Source organism: Orcinus orca, chromosome 3, assembly GCF_937001465.1.
Source record: "Orcinus orca chromosome 3, mOrcOrc1.1, whole genome shotgun sequence".
In the NCBI taxonomy this organism is placed as follows: domain Eukaryota; kingdom Metazoa; phylum Chordata; class Mammalia; order Artiodactyla; family Delphinidae; genus Orcinus; species Orcinus orca.
In genome coordinates, this window is record NC_064561.1 from 69,831,727 (window position 1) to 69,855,380 (window position 23,654).

The 23,654-nt window shown below is 41.9% G+C and overlaps 1 protein-coding gene and 1 long non-coding RNA gene across 3 annotated transcripts in view; one reads left to right on the top strand and one right to left on the bottom strand.

The window, feature by feature from the left end:
* ETF1 (eukaryotic translation termination factor 1) overlaps positions 1 to 14,015 on the top strand; it is a 27,993-nt gene extending 13,978 nt beyond the window's left edge. Inside the window, exons 3-11 of the mRNA XM_004282062.4 lie at positions 4,253 to 4,428; positions 4,805 to 4,944; positions 7,699 to 7,837; positions 8,165 to 8,355; positions 9,185 to 9,314; positions 9,852 to 10,007; positions 10,415 to 10,479; positions 11,286 to 11,433; positions 11,715 to 14,015. Coding sequence (XP_004282110.1) covers positions 4,253 to 4,428; positions 4,805 to 4,944; positions 7,699 to 7,837; positions 8,165 to 8,355; positions 9,185 to 9,314; positions 9,852 to 10,007; positions 10,415 to 10,479; positions 11,286 to 11,433; positions 11,715 to 11,797 — 1,228 coding nt within the window. The 3' untranslated portion in view covers positions 11,798 to 14,015. The remainder of the gene's footprint in view (positions 1 to 4,252; positions 4,429 to 4,804; positions 4,945 to 7,698; positions 7,838 to 8,164; positions 8,356 to 9,184; positions 9,315 to 9,851; positions 10,008 to 10,414; positions 10,480 to 11,285; positions 11,434 to 11,714) is intronic.
* Positions 1 to 23,654, bottom strand: part of LOC117197556 (uncharacterized) — a 90,755-nt gene that overhangs the window by 66,070 nt on the left and 1,031 nt on the right. Inside the window, exon 2 of one of the 2 annotated variants that reach the window (XR_007476517.1) lies at positions 23,435 to 23,654. This is a non-coding gene — a long non-coding RNA (uncharacterized LOC117197556). Of the gene's footprint in view, positions 1 to 12,276 lie in introns of those variants that run through there. The other variant, XR_004478226.2, reaches the window with a different exon arrangement.

Genomic DNA, 23,654 nt, shown 5'->3' on the forward strand with positions numbered 1-23,654 from the left:
TGACTTAGTGTAAATGTGTGTGTGCATGAGCAAGGGATTGTTCCGAATCAGTCTGGTTTGTCAGTACTGTATTTGAAGTTTTAGGTGATTTAAATAATGGAACTAGATATACATTTATATAGGTGAAGAAATAACTATGGGTCAGGTGTGGTGTGTGGATATGCTTTATCTTGTATGAAGTGTATCTTGGAAGCAGCTTTTTTTAATGATCATTTTCCTTGTGTTTGTGGTAACAACTAAAGCTGCTTATCATAAATTTGTTTGATTCTCTGGTTTGGCTAGAATATTTGCTCTGCTATCCAAGGGGTGGCAGCAGAGCACACACCATACTTTACCATGTATTGTTAATCGACTTGTAGTTCATTGGGGGAAGTATCACAAAGGTTGTGAACCAACCTTCTAGATTTGGAGTAGATACCCCAACAGAAACAGTGCCGGTTTTGGAGACGGAACATTAGCTGACAATCTGAGAGCAACCATTTTGATAGTGGAAGAGCTTGATAGCCAGCTTGTCTCCTTCTATAAAGAAAACTTGTCTGACTAAGGGACTTGTGGAATTTACCACTAGGAGAAAACTTTCAAAGGGCAGGGTCTTGTGTAAGTGAGGTACCTTTCCAATGCTGGTACCAAGGTGCACATTTGTGAAGTTAATTTTACTCTAGAAAGGTAGTTTCCAGACACTTCCAGATTTTAAACAACTATAGTTATAAAGCTAATATTAGGGGTTTTCTCTACTTTTTGATGTTGTTCCCCTCACTGCCTCTTCCCTTCTTTCTTACGCCACTTGGCACATAAGCCCATTTGACTTAACACTGTACCCATCTTTCTAATTTCTTTTTCTTGCCAACTTCCACCAGACACTGGATATGTGAGATTACACACTCGGTGATTAGGGGAAAATTTAGGTGTTTCTGTCAGTCTTCCCAGTTTATCTAAAGAAAGCCCCCACCCATTTCATTATGACACTAATACTTGTAATGATTAAACTTGTCATAGCCTTTAGGGGCATGATCTATAAGAGTCTCAGGAAGTAAGTTTCCTACAGACTCATTAAGTATCATGTAGAAACAGTCTGTAAAATGATAATCACATTACTTAATATGCTTTGGCTCGTATCAAATCAGCTTTTGCCTTCAAAATATAAATTGTCTCAATTTGTTTATTTACTTATTTTTATTGAAGTATAGTTGATTTACAGTGTTCTGTTAATCTCTGCTTTACAGCAAAGTGATCAGTTATACATATATACATTCTTTTTTTTATACTCTTCATTATGGTTTATCATAGGATTGTTTTAATTGATTTATTTTTGGCTGCATTGGGTCTTCGTTGCTGCGCGTGGGCTTTCTGTAGCTGTGGTGAGCGGGCGCTCCTCTTCTTTACGGTGTGCCGGCTTCTCATTGTGGTGGGTTCTCGTTGTGGAGCACGGGCTCTAGGCACGTGGGCTCAGTAGTTGTGGCTCACGGGCTTAGTTGCTCCATGGCATGAGGGATCTTGCCAGACAAAGGCTCAACCCGTGTCCCCTGCATTGGCAGGCGGATTTTTAACCACTGTGCCACCAGGGAAGCCCGATATGTAGTTTTATGTTTGCTTCAAGGAGAACTAGGAATATTGAAATGAGGTATTTCTTAACTGGTGGTGCTAGTAAGTATCTTGAGAATGCCCAGGTAAAAAAGATATGTTGCTGGCATCAGTATTAAGGTAAGAGTGAGGCTGGTGGCTGCTCATAAGGGACCTCCCATGTGACAAGGCCTTGGGGGTGTCCTCCATAGGTCAGGGTTTAGTCCTGGTTTTTAGTTGTAGAAACTTGAATTTGCTTGAGTACCCAGAGTTGATCAGACATTCAGTGCATTCCTCTTTTTAATCAAACTCAAAAGTGATTAATATGTAAAATATATTTAGAGATACATTTATTTAGAGAGAGAGGTGTATGTATGTGGGTGTGACACTGTGAATACAAGGCTCTTGTTTCCCATTATAAGGATACTTAGGGTGCTAAATTAGTGATTATAAATTTTCGTGGTGAGCCTGGAATTTTATTTATTTATTTTTAATATTTATTTTTTTGGCTGCGTAGGGTCTTAGTTGTGGCATGCGGGATCTTTGTGGTGTGGGCTCTTCCTTCTGGCGCACGGGCTTCTCTCTTGTTGTGGTGTGTGGATTTTTTTTTCTTTCTCTAGTGCCGCGTGGGCTCTGTAGTTTTGCGGCACGCCAGCTCTTTCGTTGAGGCGCCCGAGCTCAGTAGTTGTGGTGCACAGCTTAGTTGCCCCGCAGCATGTGGGTCTTAGTTCCCCGACCAGGGATCGAACCCACGTTCCCTGCACTGGAAGGCGGATTCTTTACCACTGGACCACCAGAAATTTTAAAGGGAGGGACCAGGATATTAAATTGGTATTTCATCTAGACTTTGGAAAGATTTGTTGCACCATCCTATGATGGCATCATCCTCTGAAGAACCACCAGATTCCAAGCCTCTGCCATAGACTCAAGGTCAAACTCCAGCCTGTTGTCACACCCTTATCAAAGCTTCTCTCTTCATTCCTTGGGGAATGAGGTGTTTCCCAAGAACCCCTTAAAGTGCCTTACTTCTTTACATATTACATAACTAATATTCATTCAAATATTTGAGCACCTACCATATTCTTTTTTTTAATTGAAGTATAGTTGATTGTAAATCAAACTGGTGTACAGCAGAGTGATTCAGTTATAATACATATTTTTCATATTCATTTCCATTATGGTTTATTACAGGATATTGAATATAGTTGCCTGTGCTATACAATGGGACCTTGTTGTTTATTTTATATATATATATTAGTTTGTATTTGCTAATCCCAAACTCCTAATTTATCCCTCCCCCACCCGCTTTCTCCTTTGGTAACCATAAGTTTGTTTTCTACGTCTGTGAGTCTGTTTCTGTTTTGTAAATAAGTTCATTTGTGTCATATTTTTAGATTCCACATGTAAGTGATATCATATGGTATTTGTCTCTGATTTCACTTAGTATGATAGTCTCTAGGTCCATCCATTTTGCTGCAGATAGCATTATTTTTCTTTTTTATGGCTGAGTAGTATTCATGTGTGTGTGTGTTTACCACATCTTCATCCATTCATCTCTCGATGGACATTTAGGTTGCTTCCATGTCTTGGTTATTGTAAATAGTGCTGCTGTGAACATTGGGGTGCATGTATCGTTTCAAATTTTCAAGTTTTCTCTGGGTATGTGCCCAGGAGTGGGATTGCTGGATCATATGGTAGTTATATTTTTAGTTTTTTAAGGAACCTCCATACTGTTTTCCATAGTGGCTGCACCATTTTACATTCCCACCAACAGTGTAGGGAGGGTTCCCTTTTCTCTACACCCTTTCTACCATTTGTTATTTGTAAACTTTTTGATGATAGCCATTCTTACTGTTGTGAGGTGATACCTCATTGTAGTTTTGATGTGCATTTCTCTGATAATTAGCAATGTTGAGCATCTTTTCATGAAATGTCTATTTAGGTCTTCTGCCCATTTTTTGATTGGGTTGTTTGTTTTTTGTTATTGAGTTGTATGAGCTGTTTGTATACTTTGGAAATTAAGCCCTTGTCAGTCTCATCATTTGCAAATATTTTCTTGCATTCAGTAGGTTGTCTCTTTGTTTTCTTTATGGTTTCTTTGCTGTGCAAAAGTTTACAAGTTTGATTAGGTCCCATTTGTTTATTTTTGCTTTTATTTCTATTGCCTTGGGAGACTGACCTAAGAAAACACTGGTATGATTTATGTCTGAAAATGTTTTGTCTTATGTTCTCTTCTAGGAGCTCTATGGTGTCATGTCTTGTATTTAAGTCTTTAAGCATCTTGAGTTTATTTTTGTGTATGGTGTGAGGGGGTGTTCTAACTTCATTGATTTACAGGCGGCTGCCCAGCTTTCCCAGCACCACTTGCTGAAGAGACTGTCTTTTCTCTGTTGTATATTCTTGCCTCTTTGTCAAAGATTGACTGTAGGTGTGTGTGGGTTTATTTCTGGGCTCTCGATTCTGTTCCATTATTCTATATATGTTTGTTTTTGGAGCACCTACCGTATTCTGAACACAATTCCTAGCTCTGGGTATACTTTGATTACAGTGGTGTAGCCCCTACCTTCATGGTCACCTTGAGAGTGATTTATTTCTACTATTTTAGGGGCGTCTCACTTTTAACTCCCTTTATTAATGGTAACTCTTTACTTATATGGTACTTAAACCTCTAATGCTATACTTTCTTCGACAGCAATGGCACAAGCATGATATCATTGATCATTCCTCCCAAAGACCAGATTTCACGAGTGGCAAAAATGTTAGCAGATGAGTTTGGAACTGCATCTAACATTAAGTCACGAGTAAACCGCCTTTCAGTCCTGGGAGCCATTACATCTGTACAACAAAGACTCAAACTTTATAACAAAGGTAATCTGGAGCTTGATCATTTACCTCCTCTACTTTGTCTTGGTTGTATTTTCCACTTTGATCCTGCCATGATGCTTTCGGTCACTAGTGTTTTCTTCACCCAGCCATAAGCATTGTCCCTTTGGTCTTTTTTTTTCCCCCTAAGTTATTTTTTGAAAGTTAAGTAGTATTCACTGTACTTAAAATAATAAATCCTCCTTTTTAAAACATCTCAAGTTTCACAATTAGGGAGAAAAATCTGCCTGAGAGATTTACAGATATTTCCACTTTATTTAAATTATGAGGGGCAGGAACAACAGGCTGTGGGAACATTTTCTATTAATTGAGGAAAATTAGCTGTGGATGTAAGTAGAGAAATTGTTTGTGTTCTTTGCAGTACCTCCAAATGGCCTGGTTGTTTACTGTGGTACAATTGTAACAGAAGAAGGAAAAGAAAAGAAAGTCAACATTGACTTTGAACCTTTCAAACCAATTAATACTTCATTGTATTTGTGTGACAACAAATTCCATACAGAGGTAAGAAGTTCATCGAATATTTTCATTACCCGGAAAGAAACCCCATACCCATTAGCAGTCATTCCCAGTCCTCCCTCCCTACCCCCACACCCCAAGATCTCTCAGCTCTAGGCTACCCCTAATCTATTTTCTCTCTGTGGATTTGCTTGTGCTGGGCATTTCAATATAAATGGAATGATAGAATGGGTGGCCTTTTGTGCCTAGCTTCTTTCACTTAGCATGTTTTCAAGGTTCATCCATGTTGTGGCATGTATTTTGCTTCATTCCTTTTTATTACCAAATAATATTTGCCACATTTTACTTATTTAACATCATTTGATGAATATGTTGTTTCCACTGTTTGTTATGAATAATACTGCTTTGAACATACAAGTTTTTGTATGTCCATATGTTTTCATTGGGGGCAGGTATATACCTAGGAGTGAAATTTCTGGGTCATATGGTAACTGTTTAACCATTTCAGGAATTGCCAGTCTGTTTTAATTGTGCCATTTTACAAGGCTGGCTTTTATTTTTTTTTAATTATTATGGCACTGAATGATATGATCATTCAGCATGTTTGAGGAAAGTGCTAAGCTGGGTTTGAAGAACTAATTAGAAGCAAAGAAATAATTGGTTACCTGATCTCCATGTCTCCCTATGTATCCATGATACTTCTCTACATTTCTCGCTTAGTTTTCAGCTCACAGATTGTAAAATCTTTATTAGCAGGTCCATAAGAGCTTCCCCCGCCCCCTATAAAACTTTTGAGTGACAGAGCTGCCATAATATGATGAACATTAAGGGTGGAAAGGAAAACTCATTAGAGTGACCTAAATCAGTCAACAGTAGAACAATCAGGAATTCACAGCTGGCTCCTAGTTCAGTCTCTTGCCTTTCATCGACCTAGGGGAAAACCTCTACAGTGGAATTAGAATTGACATTTGTCGACACAGTTTACAATGGATGATTTTGCTAACTTGACAGGAAGTTCAGTTCCAGTCAGATCTTGAGCGGTTGCATAGATGGTGGAGACTGATTTTCTCTTGGCTAACACAGCCTCCTTCTGGCAAAAGCTTTATTGGAGAAGCTCTTTGCCACCCTCTCCAACTTAACTGTTGTCTGGTTTGATGAAAGCAGATTTTAAATCTTGTTCATTTAAATAGTACCTGGTACTCATGTTACCTAGTTTTAGCTTACTTACTAAGTTAGCTTCATTGGTTTTTCTAAACCTTAACTCCTCTTCCAAGACACCATTTCATTGTGCTAGCTTTATCTTGGCTTTAACGTGTATGTCAATAACTACATACGAATGTGGCATACTGAACAATACAACTTATGTCGTGTTTAATCGGGATATTTATACATTCTTACGAGGGATAAGTCTATTCCCTGATGAGCAGGCTTGTTAAAAACCTAAATTAATCAAGCTGCGTATCAGAGGTTATTGGGATAAGGCAAAATTTTTAACGTGGGCAATATTCATGTCTTTTTTTTTTAATATCCGCCAACACTTTGTTTTATTTAATTTTTTTTTGTTTTGTTTTATAAATTTATTTATTTTTGGCTGTGTTGGGTCTTCACTGTTGTGCACGGGCTTTCTCTAGTTGCAGCGAGCGGGGGCTACTCTTCGTCATGGTGTGTGAGCTTCTCATTGCAGTGGCTTCTCTTGTGGAGCACGGGCTCTAGGTGCGCAGGCTTAAGTAGTTGTGGCACATGGGCTCAGTAGTTGTGGCTCACAAGCTCAGTAGTTGTGGCACACGGACTTAGTTGCTCCGCAGCATGTGGGATCTTCCCAGACCAGGGCTCGAATCTGTGTTCCTCTGCATTGGCAGGCAGATTCTTAACCACTGCGCCACCAGGGAAGCCCAATATTCATGTCTTAATGCTAATTACCGGGCGTGCTTTGGTAAAAGGGTGATTCTTAGTGATTAATCTGCTTTCCAGTCAATTCCTGAAGGAGGTATTTTCTTCCTCAGTTAAATGGTTTGGGTAATAATTAGTGCTAAAGAGGCTGCCACCTAGTAATTAGTCATCCACCAAGTCTATAGAATTTAAACTCCATCATGGAAAGTCTTGCCCATCTATATGGGTCCCAGGACTATTTAAATATTTTCTCTTTCAGGAGGCAGAAATACAGTGATATAATGCTAACCCAGAAGGAGGATTTTCCCCCATAAAAATTCAGAATTATTACCTGTAGTACCTTCAATATAAAATTGAGTTTTAGATCCTGATATCATTAATGATACTCAAGACATAGTTAAATGAAACATTTAAAAATTAGATCTTTTTATAGACTGTTTCTGGGTTTTGTACTCAGTGAGTACTACTCTAGAGTTGATTTACAAGATACTCTTATTTGCCATAGTGAATACCGCCTATTAATGCTGGGGTTATTAATGGTAACAGAAAGTCAACTTTTGGAGGTTAGACTTTGAATGTTATGTTCCCTAGACCATCATCAGTCTAAAATCAAGGACCTAGGAGAATTTGAGCCCTGTAACTCTGTATTAGTTTTGCATTCCTGTGCCTAGGTCAGCTTTGTAAAAAGGCTTCACATTGATATTGTTGGTTTTCTCCTGAATCTGGTTCAAATTTGTCCATGTGAGTTACATATTTATAGCTGAAGTCTATAAATTACTCCATGAAATGGTTTTTCTGTAGTACTCATACAAGTGAGTGGAGAGGGCTTGTATATGTCCTTTTGGATTTTTGTCTTGACTTTAGCAAAGCTTTGAGGTTTATTGTGTGGTACCTGTGTTTGCTTTTCAGGCTCTTACAGCACTACTTTCAGATGATAGCAAGTTTGGCTTCATTGTAATAGATGGTAGTGGTGCACTTTTTGGCACACTCCAAGGAAATACAAGAGAAGTTCTGCACAAATTCACCGTGGATCTCCCAAAGAAACATGGTAATCTAGGAAGAGAACATGAGCACCTTTCCTTTGTATCTGATTAAAGAAGCAAATTGTATAATAGGGGAAAGTAAATCCAGATGATGGGAGAAGCATCATGCAATGACTTGTTGGTGCTTGTGGCTCTTTTGACTAGAGAATTAGTGGTCACTCTGGGAAAGCCAGTAATAGCTTATACCAAACATTTAAGTTAAGGGAATAGTGATTTTCCTCTTTCTCCTTTCCTTGGGGAATAGCATGATTATATAGTTACTTTTTAATTACCAAGGCATCTTGTACTTTTTAATAATTGACTTTTTCTCTCACTACTTTTCTTTGTCAAAGGTAGAGGAGGTCAGTCAGCCTTGCGTTTTGCCCGTTTAAGAATGGAAAAGCGACATAACTATGTTCGGAAAGTAGCTGAGACTGCTGTGCAGCTGTTTATTTCTGGGGACAAAGTGAATGTGGCTGGTCTTGTTTTAGCTGGATCAGCTGACTTTAAAACTGAACTAAGTCAATCTGATATGTTTGATCAGGTAAGTGAGAAGTAGATGCTCCTTTATGTAAGTTTCTAGGTGAGAGTAGTTGAGTTCTGAGTGCTGGGACATGCACATCTTTTTTACTTTTACAGTGAAAAATTCTGTGTTAAAAACCTAGCTCTGAGTGGACAAAATTCCATGTGTATTATTAGGAATATTAGGAGATATTCCCCCATGTCTTTCTGGACTTTTTTTCTTTTGAAATCAGCCATTTTTGGGATAGTATCTTTCTGGACCCTATGTTGGCCCCTGCTTTTAGTGGGTTGCCATAATTGGCTTTAAAATGGAGTTTGATTTCAAAGAAACTAGGACTGGTTTTTCCTGTCTTTTTCCTGGAGGTAAGTAAAGCAGTGAACCTCTCAGCAATATGACGGAGCTGATTAAGCCTAAAGCGTTTAATCCAGAAAGCTCTATTGGTTTATGACTTGGGCTGGGCATAACACATTCCCAAGGTGTTCTTCTGGTGTGGGGTAGTAGCATTACAGTAGAAGGCTCACTAAAGAAGCTGTCTTATATACTCTACCACCTTATATAGCAGGAACCAATAGTTCCTCCTTTCCTCCACAAGACACTTTGTTTTGTTTGTGTTTAATGAGTTAGGCTTTTATAGGTCTGATAGAATGTGTGATATCATTGGCTAAGAAGTTTATCCTGGCAGTGTTCTTCAGTGAGACCTATTCATGAGTAAATTGGGCTCTTTCCCCTCCTCTTGAGGCTTCACTGATCGTGTTGCTAGTTTTGCATGTCATTAAAAGGTAATGGGTCTTGGTAAGGGTGTTCTGAAGTACTAATGATGTGCTTTTTAAATTTTTTTTAATTGTGTCAGAGGTTGCAATCAAAAGTTTTAAAATTAGTTGATATATCTTATGGTGGTGAAAATGGATTCAACCAAGCTATTGAGTTATCTACTGAAGTCCTCTCCAACGTGAAGTTCATTCAAGAGAAGAAGTTAATAGGTATCAGTGAAATGCAACTTACTTACTGTGAAATGTTTTTGTATGTATATGTGTATGTATATGATTATATGTATGAAACAAAACACTGAAAAGGTAGAAGGAAGATTTAGCATTTTAAGTCCTCTTCAGTGGAATCATTAATCTTTCTTTAGTTGTTAAGTCTAATAAATGTGTTTGTTTTTCTACTGTTTTTACTGTTTTTGGCAATAGGAACCAAACTTCAGTTAGAGTTCCCATATTAATTATCCTTTGTAATAAGAGTGATGAATAGAGAGCTCAAATTAAAAATTAATGGGGCCATTGTTTGGCTATGTTTCTAATTTGACACACATTTCCAAATGATTGTGTATTTGGCCCAACTGTTACCTCTTCAGAGTCATTTTCTGGAGCCTCAACTAGCAGTGTGATTTTTCACTGACATTTGGCACTTACTCATTTTTAAGTTGACTTTTTTCTCTTCCTGATTTTGAGTAAGAAGGTCTGTATCTACAAAAGAAACCTTAATATATGTTCTTAATGACCTGTCCCTAACCACAGGGCGATACTTTGATGAAATCAGCCAGGACACGGGCAAGTACTGTTTTGGAGTTGAAGATACACTAAAGGCTTTAGAAATGGGAGCTGTAGAGATTCTAATAGTCTATGAAAATCTGGATATAATGAGATATGTTCTTCATTGCCAAGGCACAGAAGGTATGAGAATTAGAAAATAAGATGACTATTACTGACCTGTGTATTCAAGAAGCCTGGGAGGGAGATTTGGGAAAGGTGGCTGATTTCAGGAGCAATGAAAAGGCAGATCTATACCGTGTTTCCCAGTCTTTCAGTCTGTATCCAATTGAACTGATAAATGTCTACCTAAGATTGTTAAATATTTTGAGGACAAGGGCTATATCTTAAATATCTTTGGTGTTTCCTTATGATAGGAGCAGTGTACCTGGTAGACATTCATTCATTGCATGCTGACTAATGTTCTTATGAAAAGAAGGTTGCTAGAATGCGTTCAGGAGCTCTTTCATCTAACCTGATTCATCTCATGGAACTTAAACCTGTTAGTATGAGAAGCGGGTTAACACATTCTTTTTTCCCCAATGCTGCAGAGGAGAAAATTCTCTATCTAACTCCAGAACAAGAGAAGGATAAATCTCATTTTACAGACAAAGAGGTATGTGATTGGTTTGGTGATACGCACAAGGAAACATAAATCCATATGTTAGAGCCCTGGCAGCACAGAGTAGCATCAGCCTTGGAAAACCAAACCTCGTACTTGCTGGCAGTGGGGAGTACCAGGAGGTGGTCAGCTCCGGTATGCCACATACTGATCTGATTCCAAAGAAGGAGGCCAGGTCATGGTTACCCTGGTTCCTTATTTTTAAAGAAAACATTCTCATACTTGAAAAATGTTTGAGAGGAAGATTAATTAAATAGTTCCTCTCCTGCACTGTGAAGTCTGTGCTGCTTTCTTCATTTACTTTACCAGCTCTTCTACTAAAGCAGCTTCTACAGGTTTGGCCTAACTGCACCACCACAGCTTCAAGTGTTACCTGCTCAGCACAGGTCCCTTTTAATTGGTAGCTTCTTCAAGTTCTGAGTTGAAGGACTTTGGTTTTTACAAGGCTGCTCCAAAAAGCAGTTCTGGCGTGTCTCTTCTTGGCTGTTGAATGAGTGCTGCCTAGAGACACTTTATAACAGCCTGACTTCTAGAGACAACAGGAGGAACCATAAGCTGAAAAACTGCCAAGTGTGTTAACATTTCCTTATTGAGGCTAGAGCCTGGGGAAGAATGTTGTTTGAAGTAATCAGAATTTCTGTGCTGTTGCAATTATATCACCAGAAACCATAATTCACTCACAGTTTCACATACATAGATACGACAGGGACAAGGAGAATGTTGGCAGGCAAGGGAGCAAGCGTTCCTGTCTTGATATATCCTAATCCCATTGTTTCTGTATCTCGTGGCTGCCCCTGCAGACAGGACAAGAACATGAGCTGATTGAGAGCATGCCCCTGCTGGAGTGGTTTGCTAACAACTATAAAAAATTTGGAGCTACATTGGAAATTGTCACAGATAAGTCACAAGAAGGATCCCAGTTTGTGAAAGGATTTGGTGGAATTGGAGGTGAGTAGCAAATCAGAAAACTAATAGCCAGGGTCTCAGGCCACAGCCTTTTCCTGGCTATCCCAAAATAACATTAACTTCAGGTGAGGTGTGCTCATCACCCACTGAAGCAAGGGATTGAGGCAGTGCATGTGCAGGTTCCTTGGTTGGGACCACTTTTTATCATCTCTTTGCTTTCTATAATTCTGCAAGGGGATGGGGCTTCCCTTAATGGAGTGAACGTGCTCCCCACCCCCCAGTTCTGTGAACCACAGCTATTGACTGTTTGTTTGTTTCCCCAGGTATCTTGCGGTACCGAGTAGATTTCCAGGGAATGGAATACCAAGGAGGAGATGATGAATTTTTTGACCTTGATGACTACTAGGTAGTCGACATGGGTCCGGCAAAACGTGCCTCACCCTCCAGCATCCAACCCAAGGAGCATACCCGTGGTGGAATCCAAACAGATCCCTGCCTTACAATTGGAACATTTCCAGAACTTAGTCCATGAGCATTGGATATTGAAAAGAAAACCGAAACAAAAACCAGACCCAACCCTACACTTTGGTTTGTCATGGTGTCAGCGCAGCAGCCTACAACTAAGTTCCTAAATGCCACTTTGGACTAATTTAAAAAAGAATCCCAGTTTTTACTTTTACTTGATGGTGAAATTGGTTGCTCTTGTATTTTATGGAAAAAAAATGATTTTTTTAACCTTCATACATAGAAGCAAAATACTTTAACTGCTGTAAACCTTCAAAAGTTAATAGAAGTGAGATCCTACTGGTTTGTTTCTTATTTTGATTGGAGAAAAATTAAATTGCTGCATTTCGCAGTGACCCATTTACATGGCATTCTCAGCTTAGACTGCATAAGAAGAAATATATGTGGTGAAATGTTGGAACCATTTCTCTCTTGGTCTCTGTTTAATGTTGAAAGGGTGAGCTAATAGGAGGCAGTTTCAACTTCACTCCCTCACACTACCCCTCCCCTCCAGACTGTCAGTTTCAAGAATGCAGATTGCATTGCAAAGATAAACTGACACATGAAGCATTTGGGCCAGTGCTCTGTTTCCTTCCATCTGTTTTGCAGGCGCATTTGTGCCTGGGGTTTGGGAGCCCTTAGCATCAATTGCTTTGACAAGGGTTTGCATAATCTTGCATACTAGAAACCAGTTTGGGATGGATATGATGGGGCTTCTGTGCTATTGCTGGGATTGGGAGAAATAAAACATGCAATTTAAGTGGAAGCAAAGAAATTTAAAGAATATTTTATTTTGCTTGGGTCTGTCCTTGGCAAAAGGGAGGTGGTCATGTTTTCCTTGTGTTGGATGGCATGAGATTATATTATTTTGATTTTTTAAAAATGAACTGCAAGGTTTTCACAGGAACAACAGACAAGACATGTATGACTGTGCATGTAATTGTAAACCCCTGACCTGGTGGGGTTGGAGCATCTGTTTCAAATATGGGACTTACAAGCACCTCTCATAGGAGAAATTATGGGAGGAGGGTGGGAAGGGCAGGGATGGGAAGGGATGGGACACAGCTTTTGGCACCAAGGACTTAACCACGTTGGATCCAAAAGTGGGCCTGAAAACCTGAAGCTTATGCTTCACAGCTGGGCTGTAAATCGGACTTGACCCCAGCTGACATGCAAGGTCATGGCGTGCCTGAGGTGGTGACAGTGAACAAAGTGTATAGGACGTGCCCAGTGGTAGCAATGGAAAATATACCAAATGGACTTTGAAGGACCAAAGGTTTTAAAAGTCAATTGGTATCACCCCACACTGCTAGGGTAGTGGGGTGCATTTGGTTTTCAAATTGGGTACTTTTAACACTTTAGTGCCTGACTGCTGTTCTTCACTGACTTGACTCAGTCACTCGTAGCTTTATTGGTCTGAACCAGCTCCTTGTTCCCAGGTTACAGACCTGCCTATCGTTCCAATAATCCTGTTTCACTTGAATGAAGGGAGTATGTCTTAAATGTAAAGCTTCTGGTTCTCACACTGTACTCTGAGGTCCAAATGACTGTCTATGTATAACCTGATGTCTCAACCCCCAGTGAGAAGAGTCAATTCTTTGGTATTCACCAACGCGGGAGGCTTCACCGGAGCAGGCTTTTGCTTTGGGCTCTGCTGTTTGTTTGCAGAACACCCAAGAGCGAGCAAACATGCTCTCTTCACAGCAGTACCTTAGGGTTTTGCCATTGTAAATGGGTCTAATGTGATATGACAAGACCAGAGAAATTGGATGTAAATTTACATTTTTGAATATGCTTGTTGTTTCACATGATACATTTAGGGTATGCAGCTCCTTTTGTAGTTTTTATTTTTACTATTTAAGTTTGGAAATGATGCCAAATTTTTGTATTTCTTTAATCAATGTGTTCTCTTTGGTGATATATATTGCATTATATATTGATGTGTGTATCAATATATACTGATATGTATTACACTTACACATACAAACACATAAATAAGAGGGGGTGAAAACCATAGCCTTTGCATTCTCTATAGCCTCTACGGAGAGATCCTAAGCAGCAAAATCTTGGTGTTGTGATGTACAGAAATGGAGAAGAGTATTAAACCATATTTAAGAATATACTTTGTGTGCTTGAGATTCTTTAGGACTGTTCCTAAGAAAGGTCTAAACCGAGGAGAACAGTGAGTGAGCTCTCTAAGGCACATGTCAGTTTCATCATAGTTACTAACTTTTCAGCCTTAGATTTAGTTGTCTTTGGCTACATTTGCCTATAGAAGGGTATATGCAAAGGGTATCTGAGGTCATGATCCCAGTGTTAACACCAGAGAAAAGAGGTTCCAGTTGCTAGGGCCAAACGAATTTGTATCTTACTCTATTCTACATGCATGCCCAAGGGAAACTTGCCCTTTTTTAGGAAAAGGTGTTATGCCATGTTACCTCAACATTCCATGGAGGTAGATGGTGCTTCCCATTTTATAAGACAGGCCAGAAGAGGTTAAGTAGCAGCTCTTTAGTGGTGAAGCCAAATTTTATCCCAGGCCTAATTCCAAAGTTGATTCTCTTTCTACATCTGCTTGCGTTTGAGTCAATAGAATGGTCCAGATGGAAGAGCAGAAACTAAGCCTCCCCACCTTGATCTTGCATACCTGGCACGGGGTAGGAGAGCAATAACCTCATTTAAGAGCAAGTCAGAGGCTGGCTCAGCGGAGCAGGGCTTCTAGGCTGTATCAAAACAAGATTTTTTTTTTTTTGCAGTACACGGGCCTCTCACCGCTGTGGCCTCTCCCGTTGCAGAGCACAGGCTCCGGACGTGCAGGCTCAGCGGCCATGGCTCACAGGCCTAGCCGCTCCGCGGCATGTGGGATCTTCCCGGACCGGGGCACGAACCCGTGTCCCCCGCGTCGGCAGGCGGACTCTCAACCACTGCACCACCAGGGAAGCCCAGAAGAGGATTTTTGTTTCATTTGTTTTTCCAAAAGTGGAGGTACTTAGAGCTTCTATTTGGTAGCTTAGGAAGCCTAGTTGAAGTATCAAGGTGGTATGTGATTTAATTTCTCCAAATTTAAGAAGTCAATGTTTTTAACAAAATTGACCAGTAAGGGAACCTATTGTGTCACTTTGCTTTTTCAGCATACTTTTGCCCAGTTTCTTATCTGATTTAGATGATAGCCTTGATAAAACCCAATCACCCTATGGGAAGGGGCAGACATGCCCCATGCATGGTGGAGGTACAGTTTTTTCTCCTGATGCATTCCTAGCTGCTGTTTGAAATCAAAAGTTAGAAGGCAGCACAGTAGTGCCGATTATGTGGGCTGTTGTGCTTGCCTGTCTGGGCCTGCAGCACTTGCCATCTTTTGTTCTCCAGCTCCAGTTCTCATGCCATGGTGCTCCCAGACAGGCACAGTGTATTCAAGGTGGAATTTAAGCTTCATGCCAGCTTCTCCCTTGTTGCCAATTTGAGTGAGCGCCTGCTGAGACTCCTGCCTGCCAAGTCTCACCCTGATAGGACTGTGCCTCCCGGGGACATAGGAACTGACCAGCCAAGAAGTGTGGAAGCAATGGGTGCCAAAGTTATTAAAGGTATGGCTGAATAACTGGCACTAGAAGTATATGTGAAAACCATTTATCTCCAGGGTTCTCTGACAATAAGCTTCAAACGTGTCTGGGAACTCTGCTTCAGATAGAGTCTGAAATTGCTTGGCAAGCTCATCCTTGGGTTCAGTTAAGAGCCCAGGACAAAGAGCCAGCTCTTTGGACAAACATCTCTGGTTCTGTCTCTGCCATTAGTTGGACTTCTGATTTCAGATAAGTCCCTTCCTACCCCTCAGTTTCCCTATCAGTGTAAGGATGACTTTGAATCTAAAGAGTCTTTCCAGCTGTAAAGCTATCAGGATATAATGGTGAGCAGGAGATCTGACTGGAAAAAAGATCCTGCCAGTAAGACTTTGCCCATGTCTCTGAGTAGCAATTTCCCTACCTGTAACAATGCCTACTCCATAAGGACTGTGGTAAGGATTAAATGCAATAAGTCACGTGAAATACATAGTACAATGCCTGGCACTTAGCAAGGGCTCACTCAGATGGAAGATGATCCTAAACTTGGTCCTCAGGAAGTGACCTGGGTGAGTTTGCACTGGCATCCACGAGGTGGTGCTAGAGTTAAGGATACTGGTTGTGGAAGAAAGTTGCTTCTGGTGGGGAGATTTCTGACAAGCATTAAGAGATGACTGGGACAGTTTGCTTACCTTTAAAATTTGGCTATATGGAGAAGGGAAACTACCAAAGAAAGTAGGGATGAGCGAACAGAGAGGAGAAACAGGAGTCTCAATCTGGGCTTCAAGCTACCCATCTGAAAAATAACGACAATCACTAACATTTGTTGGACGGTTACCATGCACCAGGCAAGGTGCCATGTCACATGCATCATCTCATTTAATCCTTAGAAAAACAATGTGCTACATACTGCTGTATATCTGCCCATGTGGTTCCAAAGTCAATGCAAATACAGGTCGTTCCTCACTCAAGAAGAGAACAGGTGCTGGTACTGCTAAAAAGACAAGTCGACTCACCTCACCAACATTTGTGCCTTCAGAGACAACCAACAACTTGGAGTGCAACTGGAAGGCATCCATCTAGAAGTTATGTCCTTCCCCCAGGACACACACCTTTTGACTGATCAGCCCAGCTTAGCCCACAGCCACAATTGAGAATGGATAAAAGGAGCTCCCTTGGACTCTAGAGGATCCCTGTAATTTATCCAGCATCTTCAAAGAAGAATGTACACACATAACGGAATTTCTCAGCGACTAGGGCATCTGCCCCTACTCTTAAAAACATGTTGTCAGTAGGGCAATTAATGAAATTGGAATGTGGACTATGGATAAAAGTATTGTATCTATGTTAAATCTCCTGAACTTGATAACTATATGTGGTTACATAAGAGAATACCCTTTTTCTTAGGAAATATACACTGAAGTATCAGGGGGTTTAAAATGAGACATTCACTTAGGGAATTTTTGAAATTTCAGAAATATGGAAGAAAAACATAAAAGCATCATTTAACTAACATTTTAGGGTCATCATGAACGCCCATTATAGAACAGTGTGATATAATGAGTGTTTAGGTTCTAAATGATTCACAAGGTATCTAAAACACAACTTTAGTTTGATTCTTCATTCAAGTTTGGTTTTTACTCAGAATTTGGGTTTGACTCAGATCAGCATCTAGAAGAGTTCATTCTGCTGCAGGGTACGCAGTTGAGGAGAAATCCCTACTGAGTCAGCCAGAGGGGCGAGGGGGCTGAGCCTGGGAATTGGGCCCAGACTGGAAGGAAGTGAGCAGAGGCAGTGCCAGGAGAGGAGTGCTGTCAGTCACACACCTCAGAGATGAAATCAGCTTTGAGGTTGGACCAGTGCTAGGTGAGATGAGACAGTAGGAAGAACAGGGCTTCTTGGGGGACCCTTGACCCCTGGCTCACTGAGCAACCAAGGGGGTGATGGGAAGAAGGGAAAGCTGTATCTCAAAGCCTAAAACCCATTCACAGAAAGGACAAGTGTCATCAGACTCTACTCGTTTATCTACAGCCACACCCTTCTGTTGCCCCATACTTTCACTTCTTAAGGAATCATAATTTTAGCACTTACAAGGGCCCTGGACCTTACTATTCCAATCCCCTAATTAGGAATAGGAAAGCTGAAGCCCACAGAGCAGCACGACGACCTGTCATGTTCATGCAGCAGATGACAAGAGCCAACATGAGCAGCTGATATTGCAACTCCAAATTCAGTACTCTTAACACATGGAGGATCTTGTTATTCATCTAAGCCCCTTCTCCCCCTTGTTAGAGATGAGAAAAGGGAGGATCAGAGAGACTAAGGGAGTGGCCTGAAGCCAAAGACAGAGCTGGGAGGGGAAAGGTGGCCAACATCCAGGTGGAGTTATGAAAGTTGTTTTGAAGTCACTTCCCTGTGAGTCAGGGTTGGCTTGAGTGTGTAGACTAACTTGCTTCTCCAGCCCCGAAGGTTCCATATTAGCCCCATCTAGGTTTCCCTTACAGTCAGACTTCCGGCTCTTCCACTTGGGTGAGATACCCTGCCTGGACTCAGCCTCTTCTGCTTGGTTCTTCATCCTAACCCAAAGGAAACCTAGGGGGCAAACCCATTTTCAAATCAGGAAAAGAGGGTGGAAACGTCAGAGAGAGGCCCTGCAAACAGGAATGGCAAGGATCTTCTGAGGTAAAGGCAAGATGCAGGAATATTCTGCTACATAGGGGAAGGGAGGTGGGAGCCAGGATTGAGAACAAGGAGAAATCAGGGCTTGATGCTGGAATGCCTGCCCCAAGTTGTATGGCTGTCCAGACCTAAGTACTGGGTTGGCCCAAAAGTTCCTTTGGTTAAGGAATACATTGTTCAATACAGTTCTTGGTGAAAATGAAAAATGTGTCTTTTATTTTTGCTTAAAACCAAATGAACTTTTTTTGGCCAACCCAATACATTCCCGGGCTAGGCTGAAGAGTGGGATGGACCAATCACCTCACATCACAATTCCTACTGGAGGGCCTGCAAAGGGGGACTCTGTTTGTAATAGGACAGGATGTCACCTGAGGAAGAGGAGTTGCATTCCTGTGCTCAGGGTTAGAGGCCCTCCCTCACACCTCTGTCAAACTTGGATTCTAGAGAGAGATGGCAAGGAAGGGGCTCTGCTCCTCCCTGGGGAGCTGAGCAAAGGCCCTCAGAAACTCAGTCTCCTCCAGACTCTGTTTCCACAGACATAGCTCATTGCCACCTCTATTCCTTACATTGTGCTTGGGTTAACTCTGGTCTCATTCTTTCATTCAGCAAGCATTTAGAGACATTTCCTATGTACTGGGCCCTGTGCAAGATGCTGGGATACAGTGGTGAAAAACAGTCACTGTCCCTGCCCTTCAGCACTTACACTCCAGCAGGAGAGACAGCAAGAATGACAATAAAAGTGAGGAGTATTAAAGGATGAGGAGAGGGCACCCCTACTTCATCTGGGGGTGGCCAAGCTGCCTGGTGAGCCAGGGTCAGCCTGGAGAGGTGAAAGGCGAGTTTGGAAAGGCAGATGTGCTGGTCCTGACTTGACCCAAAGGCCAGGAAACAGCTTTACTGTGGTATAATTTACAAACTATAAAATTAACCCACTGTAAGTATAGCTTGGTGATTTTTTTGAAATAAATTCGTACAGTTGTGCAAACATTACACAATCCAGTGTCCATCTCTCAGAAAGGTCTTTTGTGCCCCTTTAGTCAATTCTTGCTCACTCCCAACCCTAAGCAACCAATGATCTGCTTTCTGTCTCTATGGTTTTGAATTTCCTAGAAATTTCACGTTACCAGAATAGTGCTATATGTAGTCTTTTACATCAGGTTTCTTTCACTTAGCTTCCTTCATTTAGATGGATTTTTTACATACATCCATGTTGTTGCATGTTTGTTGCTTTTTATTGTTGAGTAGTGTGATACAGTAAGAAATATATATTTGGTCTTTATCTCCTGTTCTTGGTACACAGCTTCTCTAAAACCCCTGGAATCTCTAGCGTGATGAGTGTCTTTTGTATGCTAGTGAGATGCCCAGATAGTTTCAAGAAGGGGGCTGCTTGCCAAAAAAACCCCAGGATTACAGGGTTGGAAGGTTCAGCCCCACCCCAAGAGAGGGGAGAGGCGCTTAAGATCGAATTACCAATGGCCAATGATTCAATCAATAATGCCTACATGATAGTGCTTCCATAAAAATCCCTAAATTATGGAGTTCAGAGAGCTTCCAGTTTGGCGAACACACTAAGGTACTGGGAGGGATCCTTGCAATTCTATATGAATATGAGGATCAACTTTTCCATTTCTTCAAAAAAAAAAAAAAGCCATTGGAACTTTGATAGAGATCACACTGAATCTGCAAATTGCTTTCGGTAGTATTGCCATCTTAAAGATATTAAGTCTTCTAATCCATAAACACAAGATGTCTTCCCATTTATTTAAGTCTCTAATTTCTTTTGTAGTAGTCTGTGTATAAATCTTTTACTTCCTTGGTTAAATTTATTCCTAGGTATTTTATTATTTTGGATGCTACTGTAAAGGGAATTTTCTTAATTTCCTTTTTAGATTGTTCACTGGTGTCATTCTGGTTTTGATTTTCATTTTCCTGATGACTAATGTTGTTGAACATCTTTTCATAATCTTTTCATGTGCTCATCAGCCATTCATATGTCTTTTTTGGTAAATGTAATTTCATTCTTAATCTCCCACTCTGTATTTCTAGAGTGGAGAGAGGGGAAGTCCCTTTGTCTCTCTCACATACTTTCTCCCTTCTTCCATTTCTCTTTACTTTCAGAAAGTACTTAACAGGTAGAGGGATAGCATAGTGCAGGGGGTTAACAACACAGACACTGAAGCCATATCTAGGTCCCACTCTGCCATATACTAGCTGCATGACCATACTTCTTTTTCAGTTTCTTCAAGGTTTAAATAGGGTGTTTTGTTAAATAAGCTTTTATTTCATTTGTTACACAAGATAACTACAGCCTACTACAGCCAAGCATTGTGCTAAACCCTACAATGCAGTCATGAGCAAAAGGGACACAGCCAATGAGCTTCCAACACATTATTCCAGTGAATATGAAACCCCAATTGCAATTAACACCTGAGGGAGGGCCACAGGTAAGTGTCTGTCACAGGGCATTTTGACCTGGCTATCACCTGTTCTGAAGACACTGGTGCTTTAACTGAGCACAGGAGATGTTAGCTAAGCCAAGAGGAGGAAGAGCATCCCAGGCAGTGAGAACATGTAGGGGGTGGCACAGTACAGCTGAGGAGGCAGGTGGAGAGCAGTGTGGATGAAGCTCAGAGAATGAAAGGGGAATGTGGTGGAAGATGAAGCTAGAAGAGGCCAGCATGGGCAGACTGGATTGAGACTCAAAGGCCTTGCTGAGAACTTGAAATTTTATTCTGAAGAATAGGAGAAGCTGCTGAGGTGTTTTAAGCAGAAGGGTGACAAATTCAAATTTGTTTTTCAAAGAGATCCTTCTGGACACAGTACAGTTTGAGAAGACAGCATGAGGCTGAGTCCTGAAGTACTAGAACACTTAATATCCAAATAGAGCCTTGTACGTCAAAATGTGTAAGCAATGAAAGAGAGGCCTTCAAGAAGAGATGATCACCTACAAGTCAAATGCTGCTGAGAATTACTCAAGGAAGATTAAGACTGAAAAAAATCTACTGAACTCAGAGTCAGGAGGTCCCTGGTAACAGCTAAGGAGCCCCCAAACACTGCTGCTCAGACCTCAGAGTCTGTCTGCCCTCTCTACAGCCCCACAGCCACTGCGTCAGGACTTCCCCTCTGGCAGATCAGAGCAGGTCTTTCTCATTAAGCTTCTTAGGAGGATTCCCTGGCAGCTCTCCTGGCTGGTTGCACCAGATACATCATGGGGCCAGGCCAGTTTGACCATGTCTGCCTATCTCATCTAACCCACCTCACCCATTTCGCTACTCGGGAGCCAGAGGTACCTACTGGGTGCCACCATGCAGGCAGCCTCATGCCATGGCTAAGTGCTACTCTGAAGGCAGACACCAGTTCCTAACAGCTCTACCACTAATCAAGGTCTTGGTGAAAGATTTCTTTTCAATTAAAAAAAATTTTGTTTTTGAATTTTTTTGATTTTTTTTTAATTTTTGGCTGCGTTGGGTCTTCATTGCTGTGCGGGCTTTCTTTAGTTGCGGTGAGCGGGGGCTACTCTTCACTGCAGTGTGCAAGCTTCTCACTGCGGTGGCTTCTCTTGTTGCGGAGCACGGGCTCTCTTGTTGTGGAGAAACTAAGCCTGTGTGCCACAACTACTGCGCAGGCTTCAGCAGTTGCAGCATGTGGGCTCGGTAGTTGTGGCACGTGGGCCCTAGAGCGCACGGGCTTCAGTAGTTGCAGCACATGAGCTCAGTAGTTGTGGTGCGTGGACTCTAGGGCGCGCAGGCTCAGTAGTTGTGGCACACGGGCTCTAGAGCACAGGCTCAGTAGTTGTGGCGCATGAGCTTAGTTGCTCTGCGGCATGTAGGATCTTCCCAGACCAGGGATCGAACCCGTGTCCCCTGCATTGGCAGGTGGATTCTTAACCACTGCGCCACCAGGAAAGTCCTGGTGAAAGACATTTAAGTGGCCGAAACTGTTTTCCAATTTGTAAAACGCTGTGCCAATGAAGCATGTATCAAATACTCCATCTAAGGAATTAGCTATCATAGGTTCATAGTCATTCATTCAACAATTGTTTATTGTGCAAGTAATAGGGATATGATAGTCAACAAGACAGACGTCATCCATGTCAACACGGAATGCCTAATCTAGTGGGGGACCCAGTCAAGCAACGATTCAGTGCTTCCATGGGAAAAGCACAGGGTACTGGCAGAGGATTAGGTGGGTGGGGGAAAAAAGTCACACCCTTAGTCTTGATAGGGAGGGTTGATTTTTCTTTGGGCAAGATCATTCATTATAGCATAAATACAGGATTGGTGCCATTGGCAAGAGAAGGTTTGGTTCCTGTCCTTAGAGAGAATTTAATTTGGTTGAAGAGGCAAGCACAGGAAAACAACGAGAAGAAAAATGCAAAGAAATTCTAGGCAACTGTCATACTGGGTGTCACACTGGCTTTTTTTGCAAAAAGTCTCAGCTTATCTATACTCAGGTTCCAAATATCCCCACCATACACAGGCCTAAAAGCTGGGCCCCAGGGCCACTGGAGTATCTGTGTCTCTCAAGACAGGGAGCAACGCAGGACCGCTACTGCTCCATAGGATTTTCCCAGGCTCGAAGCCCTCTCACCCAGAAGTGAACACAAGGCCTGCCCAGCCTGCCCAGTCTGGGGTTCCTGCAAATTCTGTAGCTGGAGAGGAGGCTGCCGGAGCTCCCCAGCTTCTCTCAGGCCTTCCTCCTCTGCTAGGTTCAGCTATGAATAGCTTGCTGGTTTCCAGCTGGGAATCTCCCAGCCCTGCAAAGAGTAAGCACCGCCTTCTCACCCTGTGCTGCCCTCAGCCTGGAGCAGAAGGGGGTGGTAGCTGGCAAGGGTAAGGAGACTAGATGAAGGAAGGGCAAGAACCACCACCCCAGAGAAACTGGCCACTGGACTACATTACCCACAATCCCAGATCGTAAATGGAAAGAAGAGGCCGCTGGAGGCCTGCAGCCTTAGGTAGGAACAAGTCCAGAGGTGTCCTAGTCCCTGGGTGTGCAGCCCAGGTCCAGACCCAGTTTTTTTTCCGAAATGTAACCCCTAAACCTTCAGTCATGGGCCTTAGAGATCATCTCCTCTCCATGTACCCAAATCACAGGCACTCCCTGAGGCCAGAGAGACAGACAAAACTTCTTCTATTTTGGCCTTATTCACAGCGTGTGCCTGTGCTTACCACCAAAGACTGGAAGTCTGTGAGTGATTTTATTCTGGATCAAGTCCAGAGGCTTCTTAGTGCTAAAAGCCCCCTCCCTGGCATATTACTTGACTTGTTACTCCCAAGCTCTGAGCTTTTATCTCCCTGCCTCACCTGAGGAAGAGCAAATGCTCACAGGTTGGTCCATGTTGCACTTCTGGAACCACGGCAGGGTGGGTGTTCAGGAACTGCTGCTGGTTTCGTCTCTGCTGAGATCTGGTCCCTCTCCGAGCTTTGCTCCTCTCCCAGCAGATAGATCAGGGTAACCACATGGCTGCGGCAGGTTTAAGTCCCTGGAGGCACTGTACGAGGGCCTGTGGGGGCCTGCTGGTTC